This window comes from Aulonocara sp. 'chitande type north' Nkhata Bay, linkage group LG13 (genome assembly GCF_057382095.1).
Source record: "Aulonocara sp. 'chitande type north' Nkhata Bay isolate Kocher_YH1m ecotype deep benthic linkage group LG13, A_spYH_male_GT1.1, whole genome shotgun sequence".
NCBI classification, from domain to species: Eukaryota; Metazoa; Chordata; class Actinopteri; order Cichliformes; family Cichlidae; genus Aulonocara; species Aulonocara sp. 'chitande type north' Nkhata Bay.
In genome coordinates this window covers 18709283-18722837 of record NC_141356.1, presented here as the reverse complement: position 1 = coordinate 18722837, position 13555 = coordinate 18709283, and the positions used below count along the sequence as shown (strand labels likewise).

At 38.9% G+C, this 13555-nt stretch overlaps 1 protein-coding gene across 1 annotated transcript in view; it reads left to right on the top strand.

Moving 5' to 3' along the window:
• anapc1 (anaphase promoting complex subunit 1) overlaps nucleotides 1-13555 on the top strand; it is a 63772-nt gene extending 50217 nt beyond the window's left edge. The window contains exons 50-53 of the mRNA XM_086258972.1: nucleotides 2998-3093; nucleotides 3748-3937; nucleotides 8733-8864; nucleotides 9405-13555. Coding sequence (XP_086115098.1) covers nucleotides 2998-3093; nucleotides 3748-3937; nucleotides 8733-8864; nucleotides 9405-9547 — 561 coding nt within the window. The 3' untranslated portion in view covers nucleotides 9548-13555. The remainder of the gene's footprint in view (nucleotides 1-2997; nucleotides 3094-3747; nucleotides 3938-8732; nucleotides 8865-9404) is intronic.

Genomic DNA, 13555 nt, shown 5'->3' with positions numbered 1-13555 from the left:
CATTGTTTAGGAGAGAGAGACATTTTTACCCCTCAGCTGTGAAAGGCTGATGGGCTATTGTCATCACCCACCGGGCAAGCAGGCGGTGTGGTCAACCAAGTTTGTAAATGTGATAACTTGACAACGAAGAGATGTACGATTTTGAAATTGATACCAGCGGGTGTATCTACTAAAAATCTTCGGATCTGGCGACCTCGAGATTGAGGTCAGAGGTCAAGTTTTCTGAAAGTCTTGTGAATACGAATGAAACTCGAGAACAAGGTGACATAGGATCTTGAACATCCGTAGGTGTATTTACTAGGAGGCTGAGGCTGTGAAGGGATAGCCGTGATTCCAAATGCTGAACTTGCATTTGTTACCTTTGCCCTGGAAAGCCCAATGAGATGTTAATGCAAGTGAAAGAGGCCATTAGGATTAAAAGTTAAAGTAAACCAATCACCTTTAAAAGAAGGAATCCATTGGTGAGCCAGTTAAGGAAAAACCCTTCACTAAATCTATCGAGAAGACTCCTTCATTGATGTAAATGCAGGGGGTTTACAACAAGGTGCAAGCCAGAAAACACTCAAAAGAGCCTGCACATTTCTGAGAAAAACATCCTTTGGACAGAAGAAAGATTAGCTTCCCAGAATGATGGAAAAGAAAAGTTTGGAGAAGGAGCTTATGATCTGAAGCATACTAATTCATCTGTAAAACATAGTAGGGACAATGTTATATGGTCATATAGGCATGTATGGCTGTCAAAGGAACTTGGTTACTAGTGGTTATAGATTATGTGACTGAAGAAGTAGTTTTAAAGTGCACAGGGCTATATTCTCTGCTCAGATCCAACAAAGTGCTTCAGAGTGGAAATAATGTTTGTGGAAATTTGTTAATAAAGCCTGCAGACACAATGAGTTGTAACAGCACCTTTATTTCAACTATCTCATGCATAAGGAGGGACGTCAGTCAGGGGGGCACTGAGAGTCGTCTCAAAGTTGATGGTCTCGGTGCTGGCTAAAACACACAGCTCTGTGAATCCTCCATTTTCTCCGCTTCAACAGCTGGTAGGACAAAGGTACCTTTTCCCTCAGGGGTGATCAGCCCATCCATGGAACAGTTGTTCAGCGACCATGTTTTTATTAAAGGATGTTATCTACCGCTCACCGCTTGTCTGCAGGCTTTAAATGGAAAACTTCCACAACATGGATAATGACACAAAACATACTCCAAATACAATGCAAAGGTTTGTCAAACGGGAGAATATGGACATTTTTCAGTGGCCAACAGTATAAGCGGTTAATGCACATACAGGGAGTGCAGAATTATTAGGCAAGTTGTATTTTTGAGGAATAATCTTATTATTGAACAACAACCATGTTCTCAATGAACCCAAAAAACTCATTAATATCAAAGCTGAATGTTTTTGGAAGTAGTTTTTAGTTTGTTTTTAGTTTGAGCTATTTTAGGGGGATATCTGTGTGTGCAGGTGACTATTACTGTGCATAATTATTAGGCAACTTAACAAAAAACAAATATATACTCATTTCAATTATTTATTTTTACCAGTGAAACCAATATAACATCTCCACATTCACAAATATACATTTCTGACATTCAAAAACAAAACAAAAACAAATCAGCGACCAATATAGCCACCTTTCTTTGCAAGGACACTCAAAAGCCTGCCATCCATGGATTCTGTCAGTGTTTTGATCTGTTCACCATCAACATTGCGTGCAGCAGCAACCACAGCCTCCCAGACACTGTTCAGAGAGGTGTACTGTTTTCCCTCCTTGTAAATCTGACATTTGATGATGGACCACAGGTTCTCAATGGGGTTCAGATCAGGTGAACAAGGTGGCCATGTCATTAGTTTTCCTTCTTTTATACCCTTTCTTGCCAGCCACGCTGTGGAGTACTTGGACGCGTGTGATGGAGCATTGTCCTGCATGAACATCATGTTTTTCTTGAAGGATGCAGACTTCTTCCTCTACCACTGCTTGAAGAAGGTGTCTTCCAGAAACTGGCAGTAGGACTGGGAATTGAGCTTAACTCCATCCTCAACCCGAAAAGGCCCCACAAGCTCATCTTTGATGATACCAGCCCAAACCAGTACTCCACCTCCACCTTGCTGGCGTCTGAGTCGGACTGGAGCTCTCTGCCCTTTACCAATCCAGCCACGGGCCCATCCATCTGGCCCATCAAGACTCACTCTCATTTCATCAGTCCATAAAACCTTAGAAAAACCAGTCTTGAGATATTTCTTGGCCCAGTCTTGACGTTTCAGCTTGTGTGTCTTGTTCAGTGGTGGTCGTCTTTCAGCCTGTCTTACCTTGGCCATGTCTCTGAGTATTGCACACCTTGTGCTTTTGGGCACTCCAGTGATGTTGCAGCTCTGAAATATGGCCAAACTGGTGGCAAGTGGCATCTTGGCAGCTGCACGCTTGACTTTTCTCAGTTCATGGGCAGTTATTTTGCGCCTTGGTTTTTCCACACGCTTCTTGCGACCCTGTTGACTATTTTGAAACGCTTGATTGTTCGATGATCACGCTTCAGAAGCTTTGCAATTTTGAGACTGCTGCATCCCTCTGCAAGATATCTCACTATTTTTGACTTTTCTGAGCCTGTCAAGTCCTTCTTTTGACCCATTTTGCCAAAGGAAAGGACGTTGCCTAATAATTATGCACACCTGATATAGGGTGTTGATGTCATTAGACCACACCCCTTCTCATTACAGACATGCACATCACCTAATATGCTTAATTGGTAGTAGGCTTTCGAGCCTATACAGCTTGGAGTAAGACAACATGCATGAAGAGGATGATGTGGACAAAATACTCATTTGCCTAATAATTCTGCACTCCCTGTATTTAGTGAACCTAAAATCTTTTGTAAAGCTTAGTAGTCTGAACTTAAATCACATCTATTTTTTGAGAGGGAGACATATTTTTCTGGATGTTGTGAGACCTTGAGCCTTGTCGAATTGCCACACGCTCACTCCATGTTTTGTCTTTGCAGAGAGAAGATACTCTAGTGTTGTTCTCAGCTATGCTGTACGAATGTGTGACGCAGGAGTGTCCAGAGATGCTGCCCACATATATTGCTATCGAGCAGGTAACGCAAACGCACAGATTATGTGAGAGAGAGACGACTCTTCCCTGTCAGTACATTTTAGCAATTGTAAAGCAATTAAACAACCAAGTAACAGTAACACAAACGTTCCAGAAAAGAAATTCCATGAAATGAAATACTAGTGTGTGTCAGGTTGGCTTAAGTTTTAAATGACTAAGTGAAATGAACTGAAAAAATATTTACCTTAAAGTTAGAAAATTCATTTACAAACACATAATATTCTTTGAATCATGGTTATCAAAAATCTAGACCAATAACAGGATATAACTACGTATATACATCATACAAATGTGTATATATATCAGATAAATTGGAAGGTGTATTAGAATGTTAAGTGGCCTTTCCTACTTTTTAGTTTTACCTGTTGTATTTAAAGTTCCTTTGTCTCATACCACAGAATCTTTATAGCCTGTTTTTCCCCTGGAGTACAGAGTTTTGCTTTGTTTTTTAAAATACAAATTCATACAGAAATAAAGCTGTGGCTAACAAACCACAAAAAAAATAAGCTAATGTCCTAATCAAATAATTTTGCAAGGTTTTTAAATGTCCACTGGTAGATACGCCTGACAGACCTTCAGTAAGTGCTCTACATCTGTTAAGACACATGAACACATTGCCTTTGCTGGTGTCTCTCAGGCAGTGTCAGCTCTGCGTCGGGGTGATTTGCTGCAGACCTTTCCCTTGTGGCAGTTGCGTCTGGTAGTGGAACTGTGGGACAGCAGGATGCAGCGAGGTCCTGCGAACCGCCGCGACACCCTGCTTACCTCTGAATTTCTGCCGGTCATGAAGAATGCGGTGGATGCCACACTCGACAGCTGGCTCAAAGGTGAAGAGAGATTACATGTTCAGAACTTTTCTTTAATTGGGTCCATAGTTTTATTTTGGGGGTTTTTGGACAAAGACACATTTTGCAGCTTTTCCTCCGTAAACCACAAGTGTTGAATTTGTATTTTTCATTGAGATAGAAGAAGAAATGAAGAGATACCAGTTCAAATGAAGGAGGCCATCTTTAGACTGAGAAACCAGAGTAAATCTATTAGAGAGGAACCACTTTAGGAGTGACCAGACAATCAATCCGGTGCATTCTTGAAACAGATGAATGCACTGGCCACCTCAGCAACACCCAAAGGCCTAAAAGAGCACAGAAGATAACTAAATTACATAATGACGGAATTATTTCGGTGGTTAAGAAAAAACAACAACAACTTCACAACAGGGCTGTACTTGAAAGAATAACCTGAACCATAGGATATCATAACCCAAAGCACAGGATGACCTGACCCGAAGGATAAAGCAAGAGAAATCTAAGACTTTCTCAAGGCAATGGGATATTATTCAATGGTCAAGTTAGTCATCTGATCTTAACCTTGTAGAGCTTGCTTTTCAGTTATCAGTAAGGAAGCTGACTAAATATTAACTGATAATTTATGGCAAAGGGGTGGGATTAAATAAGTGTTTACTTCTTCCCACTCCCTTTCAACATGTAAATTAATCAAATAAAAAATTAATCAAAATTGAAGACAAAGCTGAACATAGAGACCCACAAACACACATTAGTTAAAGGCAGTTAGTAAACATCTAGCAGAGCATTTAAGGGGAAAGGGAATCCACTGTGACTGTGTGCAGAGGCATAACTACAAAAATGGTCTTCATTCAACAAATTGTGGGACTAACTGTAAGAGGGGTAATTCAAGGATTAATGAAGAGAGGTTAAATCTTACAAACCTTTAAACTAAAGAGTCTGTACTGAAACTAAAAATAGCCTAGTCAGGTCACAGAGGACTAATTGATAGTGTTTGATAAAAAATTTTAGCAGTTAAACCCAAGGTCACTAACTATATCTGCACTTAGTGTAGTTAATGATTAATCGAGATGTGTCAATCGTAAAAATTAATAATAAAAATGACTTATTTCATCCTGGATCAAACACTCAGGGTGCATTGCAGTCATGTATAAAAACTGTTTTATGTATAACAAGTACGCCCTACACCCCAAAAAAGCTGATGTTTTTTATGTGCGAAACAGGTCAGTTCCTGAGTTGAGGTTTTTGGTGTTTGCTTGCACAAACATCTGTCTTGCAAAGATCACATCTGTACCTAATTTCTTTTTACCCAAAGCGCTGCTGTTAAAATGTTAAGAAAGGAATGTTTCAACTCCAAATACATTCTTGACCAACAGAGATGGGACTTTCCTCTGTGCTGTGTAGCAAAGAATCTGTTTGCATTTCTTGCCTGGTTACACCACATTTAAACAGATGTAAAGCTGTGCTGAATGTGTTGGTAGAAGAAAGCACATGATGCGGGACAGATTGCTGTTTGCTGCTACAGATGTCTGATGTGGGTATCAATTGATGGTATCAACACGAGAACAACATGAAGAATGCTGAGCAAAGGCTCAGATGTCTTACCCTATTCAGTAACACATTTAGCAAACACAACTTCTGCTCACTGTGGGTCCTGCTCTGTCGAGTTGAAACGGTGTTAATAATTGTCTCTTATTCATTGAATAATAGATTTTTTTCAAGTGTTTCTTACGATATATATCAACAACGTCAGGGGGAATTTTTCAGATCTCAGGTTTTAGACTGTCCTGAATGCTCCATTTATTTATTCATTCATTCATTTATCTATCTGTATCCCCCTCCCTTTCATTCTTGAATTTCTATAATCTCCTTTCAGCTGCTCCTTTTGGAGTCGCCACAGTGGATCATCTGCCTCCATCTCATCCAATCCCTAGCGCCCTCCTCTGTCATAACAGACAGGGGAGGAGACACTCCCCATCTTCCACTACATCCATAAATCTTCTCTGTGGTCTTCCTCTTTTTCTCATCCTTTTTCTAACATATCCACAGTCCCTCTTCTGCGCATGTCCAAACCATCTAAATCTTGCCTCTTTAACTTTGCCCAGAACTTTTATAATGAAAGAGGATTTTCTTAATATGGTCATCTCAGAGACAGCTCTAACTGTGAGTACAGCAGCCACATTCACCTCTTTATGAAGGGCAGCCAATCAGAAAAAATGGTTAAAAGGAAGAGGAACTGCAAGGGCTTGTTTCAGGCATTGGCTGAACTGAGGCCCTGCATCAAGGCCTAGTATACAAAATATTATTATTTAGATTATTTAGAATTGTGAATCATAGAAAACTAATCTAACAGCATTCTCTGGTTTTGGTGTGCTTTGGATACCATCACCTTAGCCTCCAGTAAAACTGTGAAGAATCTTGGAGTCATTTTTGAGCAGGTTATGTCATTTAGTGTTCACATTAAGTAAAAATACAGAACTGCTTTCTTTCATCGACACAATCTCTCTAAAATTAGAAACATCCTTACTTAGGGTGAAAGCTACTTAATACATTTATTACTTCTACATGGGACTATTGTAATTCATTATTATCAGGTTGTTCTCAAAGTTCTCTGAAAAGCCTTAATCCAAAATAATGGAGCAAGAGTAGTGACACGGATTTTCTTCTATGGCTCCCTGTTAAATCTAAAATCTTTCTCAATTACAAGGTCTTCAATAATCCGCCAGCATGATATCGTAAAGATTTCCTCGTACTTCATTTTCCCGTCACTTTGCTCTCAGACTGCTGGCTTACTTGTGGCTCCTAGAATTTCTAAAAGTAAAATCATAGGCAGAGCCTCCAGCTATTATGGACCTCTCATGTGGAAGCAGCTGCCAGTCTCCCATAATTTGGGAGACAGGCATCATCATTAAAAGGGGGTTGTTTTTACTGTTGCCTACTGCTTGTGCATAGGGGATTATCTGATTGGTGCAGTTTTCTCTGTAATAATGTGGGTGACCTTTGTTTTTCATATTGTTCTGTTTGATTAAAATAGAGTTGAGTGGAGCAGGAATTGGCGCAATAGTCCACTTTAAGGACAATGTGACAAGTTGTATGAGAGAGAATCAGAAGGCCACCATATGACAGGTGTCAGCTGAGGAAAGTCAGCTGTTAGCTAGACATTCTTCAAAAGCAATCAGTTTTTTTTTTCTACTGATAAACAAGCTTGACATTAGATGCATTAATATCAGCAAGTATAGACTCTGTGAACACATAACATGTATAGATAGATAATAGATATAGATCTAGTGAGCATTTATTTTTGCAGTGCCTGCATGTGACAAAGAGTTGGCTCTGCTGAGTAGCAGTGTCACATGCCGAGTATTTCACAGGCAGGATGTGTTTCAGCTTGTTTTCCTGTAACGGGTGTAGCACATTAATGTCATAGTTTAGAAGTTAACCAGCCTGTGTATATACTTAAACAAACACGCATTCCATCACAGAAATTGCACACACAAGTACACTAACACACCCACATGGTAATAAATGCACAATAAGCAGCGTGGGAAACAGGTGAAGTAGTTGGATGGGACTGCATTCAAGAAATAATTCAAACATGCCTTTACTTTTACGTTTTGTGACGCCTCTCGCCTCTGGCAGACAGCTGAAAGGAAATCCAAACTAGCTTGACCTCAAGCATCGGGAATGTGAAGTTCTCTGGAACTCAACCATGAATGAAATATGTATCAAGAGCTTGCTTGTTATTTTTATGATTCTTGTTTCAACCCTTGTATCTTTCTGAGAAGTGACTGCATGCAGCAGTGAATTCATTCATAAAAGATACTGAGGTACACAAGAAGTCACAGATATTTCCCAATGGGATTCTTTGAATTTCATGCAATACTAAAAGGGACCATTATCAATTAAAGATTAGTTTTGAATTGTGTTTTTAGAAAATGTAAGGAAATTCAGCAGCATAGGACTTATTTTTCTGAGACCTTTTCTCACACAACTGTTCTGAGAGAGATGGAGATTTCCACCCTTAAAATCACCAGGGGCATTTCCTGTTGAAATATATTTAAGGATGCGTGCATAGCCTGGGGACAGAAACACATTTCTACAGTCTTGTGACATGATTACACAGTTTTGAGGTAAATTGGCTTGCTTGAAAGTAAATCAAGGCGTGACTTTGCATGCCACATGCAGCAAATGTGCAGAACTGCATATTTGCCACATGGCTTGCTGACACGACGCACATTCCAGATAGCAACGAGTAAAGTTTTGTTTTTACATCAAGGCCACGGAGGGCAAACCATGAATCTGTTGTTCTATCTGCTGTCACCTTGGCTAAAGTGGAACTGTAAACAGAGTTTAAATACTGCCTGTTGAACAGCTGCTGCTTTGCCTTTAAGCAGCCTTTTATTACTCCAGTTTCAGTGCAGAACTGTCCTTCATAAAGTCCTTGGCTTTCGCCAGATCACTGGTGCTAAGCGTCAGTCGGACCTAATAGTTCCAGAGGGATAACAAGCGGATATCCTCTTTTGGGATAGTGAAAACTATGGGTCCTCTGGTTTTAGGCACAAAAATCACTTTTTTTCCCTGTTTTTAGTTTTCTTTTGTTCATTCATTCAGTGTCTGTAATCCACATTGGCTCACTCTACCATGTATGAGCAAAGAAGACAAAAACATGACAGGTATCAGGTTTCAAAAAAGAAAGAAATAAAGAATGGAAAAGGGCATTTTCAAGTAAGATAATTGATTACCGGTATAAGCTTAAAAAAAAAAAGTAAATAAAAAAAATATCTGTCTTCTCTCATCAAATATCTGTTTTCTTTCCTAGAAAACAGCTCTGTGTTGAGGACCTACATGAAGGGAGAGGCACTCTCAAAGGACACCCAATCGATCATGTTGGCCTGCTTCTTGGTGTACCGGTCAATCCCCTACCTCAAGAACGCACACACACAGCTGGAGGGTAAGACAAACATACGCTCACATGAAACTGCATTTGTACTTTTGCATATAAACATCCAGCATGCTGTTGACAGCATCAAGAATTTACCTCTATGACTTAGATCGCTACAATGTAACTAAGAGGGGGAAAGTAGCATTTCTACCATCATGATTGATTGATTGATTGATTGAATCTTTATTTTGAACATGTTGAAAAAGTACAACAAAATAGAATTAAAAGAGACAAATGAACAAAGCAAAACAAAAGGAAAACGAGCAACCACAACTCCAAATAACGTTCTTGTTCAAAAAGGAGCAGGAAGAAGCATAAGCTTATTTAATCCCACCCCTTTTCCACTATCTAGTATCAATAGACTACAGAAATACCTCCTTGCAATTACATTATATGTCATGTGTATTTATTTATTTATTTTTAATATATATACATATATGTTTCTATCTATCCATACATCTATCATACAGAACTTGAAACCATTGTACAAAAAAAATTCATATGATGAAAACTGCACACTTGTTTAAGGCTTTATTCTTTCACATGCAGGCTGCAGCTCACTTGGGGACTTACTGTTACTTAGCAGCCAGTTGGGCATCCCTTTGAGAGATTTGCTGAGGCTCGTACCTGTCCTTCTGGGTTCTGCATCTGGACCACACACACTGCTGGGATTTCCACTGCAAGCATTTTGATTGTGATTCTCAGAACTCGTAAATGGGCTGGTATCCTCTCAGAGAAACACTTCAAAGCCTTGCACTGCTGGCACCCGTGGGACTGATTTTCTACCTGTAACAGCTGCAAACAGGTGCAGCACGTGGGACAAAATGTGAGCATTAGACATCTTTTGTCTAAATGCAGCATGGCTGCCTTGAATGGAGAAGAACTGACTTTTTCCCTCTGAGGCTCTAGGAAATGAAATAACTAAAGTAATTATCTTTGTAACATATTTGTATTTAGGTTGGTTTTTTTTTAATGGTATAAAAAAGGTTTAGGCTGCAGTAATCGTGCAGTTTAACCTTTTCAAATGGTTACTCAGAATTCCAGTGGCAGATAGAACAGAATGAACTGATCATTATAATTCAGCTGTTGTCATATACTAGTTTTCAAGCTGAGTTCAGTCCACTGGGTTGAGTGAACATGAAAAGACAGAAAAGGCAATAAAAAGCAGAAGTACCTGCACACTCCATGAATACTGTTTTTATTCTGTGGCTTAATGTGGGTGAATGAGACTCCTCAACATAATCAGGACATCATCTGCCTTATTGTTTCCTCTTTTTTAGATCTCATTATGTCCACCACTTTGAAGATACTCTTTTTGAAAATGCTGCTGCATTTCCTGTGTTTTTATGTTTCTGACAAAGACCAGTTGCTTACTGCTCATTAAACCCTCACAAGAACTGCATTCATCTTTTTTGATGTGTTGTTGCCAGTGTCCGTCATGCTTGTTTATTTAGCTCAGATCTTACTTTTGTGGTGCCAGCCTTGCATCAGTGTGGATAAGATAAAAGTCGCTTTTTAAGTGATGCGTGAAACAAAATGGTCTGTGTTGTTTCAGGTGTCCTGCCACATGAAAGAAATCCCCTGATCTTCCAGTGATAGTTTTGTAGTAAAGCAATGTCCTCCACAGGTGGGGCTCAGTTTGCTAGTTATTTGCACTGTTACTTGCTTTAGTTTGCTTTGTGAATCTTTACACCAACACAGAAACTGTGATATGGCCTGAGAACGTGAGGTCAGCATCTAATCCTCTAAATGTTTGCCTTTATTTAACCAAACCATAACTCATAAAACTGTGGAGGTAATCTGAACGGTCAGGTTAAAATGTGCTAGTAGTAACAAAAAAACACAATTTCTTATGAAGTAAGTTATGCTGGTGTTTTCTTGAAGACATTTACAGATTTTTGTGTTTCTGTTGGATATTTGATGCTGAGCTTAGCCAGAAAATCTGACACCCCAGACTGGGACTTTCCTTTGCAGTTCATGACTGTAGCATAAGTGCTTAAAAATGCACTACTGCATGTAGTGGTGGAAATCCGAGTTAGTGAAAACTAACTGACCATTTCTTGGCGCTTTTCTCTTCCAAAGTGCTCACGGAGTCAGATTTCTATAAAACAGTTTCACCAACAATGAGCAGAAATAAATTTTATATAAATGAAACGGGTAAAGACAGAAATTTGGAACAAAACTTAACTGATGTATATCTTAATGATGATAATACTAACTGTGTTGGATATATCGAAATAAAAATTTGGAGAAAAATAGTAAATAGATTTCATTAAAAGACTTTAAGGGACTGTAAGGTCACTAATCCTCACATTAATAAGCTGCAACAGTGGCTCAGTGTGGTTCCCAGATGCTTTTTCTGTAGTTGCTGGAGTGCCATCAGGTTTTACGTTTTATTATCAAACTAGCCTAGTTATGGTTGTCTATTCAAATGTGGATTCATTGCAAACAAGACCTTTTCAATACCCATTTTGTTCAAATTTAAATAAATATATCCAGCTGCAGCCCACATCCAAAGCAACATTACACTTCCTGTTTACAACTCCCAAAGAGATGTTATTAAATCAATACTAACCCCTTTGTTCATGTTTTTCTATCAATATCTGGATATGTTTCTCTTCCACAATGTGTGTGTGTCCCAGTATTATAGGTGGAAAAACCCCCACTTTAGCCTTTAAACTCTCAGAAAACTCTTGGATTTTGATTCCCAGCTGAGTATGGAAATCTTAATGTCATGTAGTTCCTGTGTGGGAGGGTTTGCAGTATGTGTTTAGCTCAGTCTTAGATCATTTCTAACCAACAGCTCTAAGAACATTCCAGAGCAAATGGAAAACATCCGAGCAAACAAGTGGCCCACACCCACCTCATAGAGCTGCAACACACAGAGCATGCTAGCATCAAACTCTTCAGATAATATAGTGAAGTTGTAGTTTTCTATTTTTCAGCAAATTCTTGCTTCCATTTGCAAAAGTTGTAGACGAGTCAAACTTTCCAGCTTCCAACAAATGCCAGTCATTTCACTTATATTTTGTTAATTGAGTCATTATCCACAGATAAGACAGGTTATAATAAAGGACCAACAAGTGTTCTATTTTTTTAATTTACTCTTCCTCATTCTGAGGCTACATGCTATGGTTTGGGTGGACAAAACACAGGATTTCAGGCATCTGTTAAGCACTCCTTTGGCTGGTCCACCCACATTTAAACACCATTGTGTTTCCTACTGTGCTAAACAAGTCTTTTCCGATGGTTTAAACCTTGAAAAGGCTCTAAAATAGCAACCAGACGTGACTTGCATAGCTTTGAAGGATGAAAAGACATTTTCAGGGCCACGACTGAAGATGTGGAGTTTTATTTTGCTCAAGAAGACAATTGTGGTCATTCTATTATGTCTTTCTAAAATATTTCCTGGCTTTTATCTGAATTTGTCTGAACTGTTTGGGTGGATATGGTGCTTGAGTCTCCTTAAACACTAGTTCCTTTTCCCATCACAATGAGGCCCTTTCTTTAAAGAGACATAATATTAAAAACCACCTTTGTTGGTTAGCTTCTGTGTGCATAGGAACCCATGAGGATTTGGACACTGACATAATTTTTGTAACTGTACCTCTTTACATCACCGCAGTGGATTTCCAACAAGATTTGATGGAAATGCAGACTCTCCGCTTTAATTAAATGGTTTAACAAAAGTGTCTTAATAATGTTTGTATTCATTTGAGTCATTTTTATACATCGTCCCTCATTTTCAGAGGCTGAGACATGATTCCTCATATCATGTATTGAGGCATCTTTAAGTCAGAGCTTTGACTAGGCTTCTCCAAAATCCTCATTTAGATTGTTTTTCTTTTGTTTGTTTGTTTTTGTTTTTTTTGAGTAACTGAAAAAAATGTAGACTTTCTGGTATGTTTCGGATCATTGTTCTGCTGCATAACCCACATGTGTTTGAGCTTCAGGGCACAAACTGACCGACCAATGGAAGTCTTCCTCAATTGATCTTCATTTCATTGCAGTTGCTAAATCAACATTGAAATTTATTATCCTTTAATGGGGCTTTCAAAAGCTCATTGTCCAAATACTTACCTACCCGAACATTGGCAAGGGACTTTTTTTTCTGCTTCCAGCTTTGAATGTTTTTCCACATGTGTTTGTGTTTTGTTTTGTTTTCCACCAGGCTTTTAAAGTGGGCTATGCTCATATGGGAAAGAGTATTTGGTTGTTTTTTGTTGCCATGTCCCACAAATAAGACCTTACAAGTTTCCCAATCCCCCTAACATATGATGATATTGTTAACCAGTGGTAACTAATTTCTAAAGCTAACCCATGGAGAATTGTCTCTCAGGTCTACTGATTTAGTTACTTGTTGCTCACGGTTTTGGTTTAAAAATGACACAAAATGAAGCTCCCTAGTGATGGAGTATTTAGCAGCGGATGGACAGCTATTGATAATGCGTAATGGGTAATAGATAATGACATGGGTATTTCCCAGTGGGAAATGATAATGAAACAGAAAGTATCTTGCTAATAAATATTTGATCATGAGTAATGAGAGAAATTTCCCTCAGGAAACAATATTGGCTCACTAATAATGAATGCATCCTTGTCTGCTGAACATGTGAATTAGTTGCTTGTAACATGTTAACCATGGTGTGCTTTTAAGCTAATTATAATCAATGTTAGCTTGCTATGTTGACCCTAAGAGA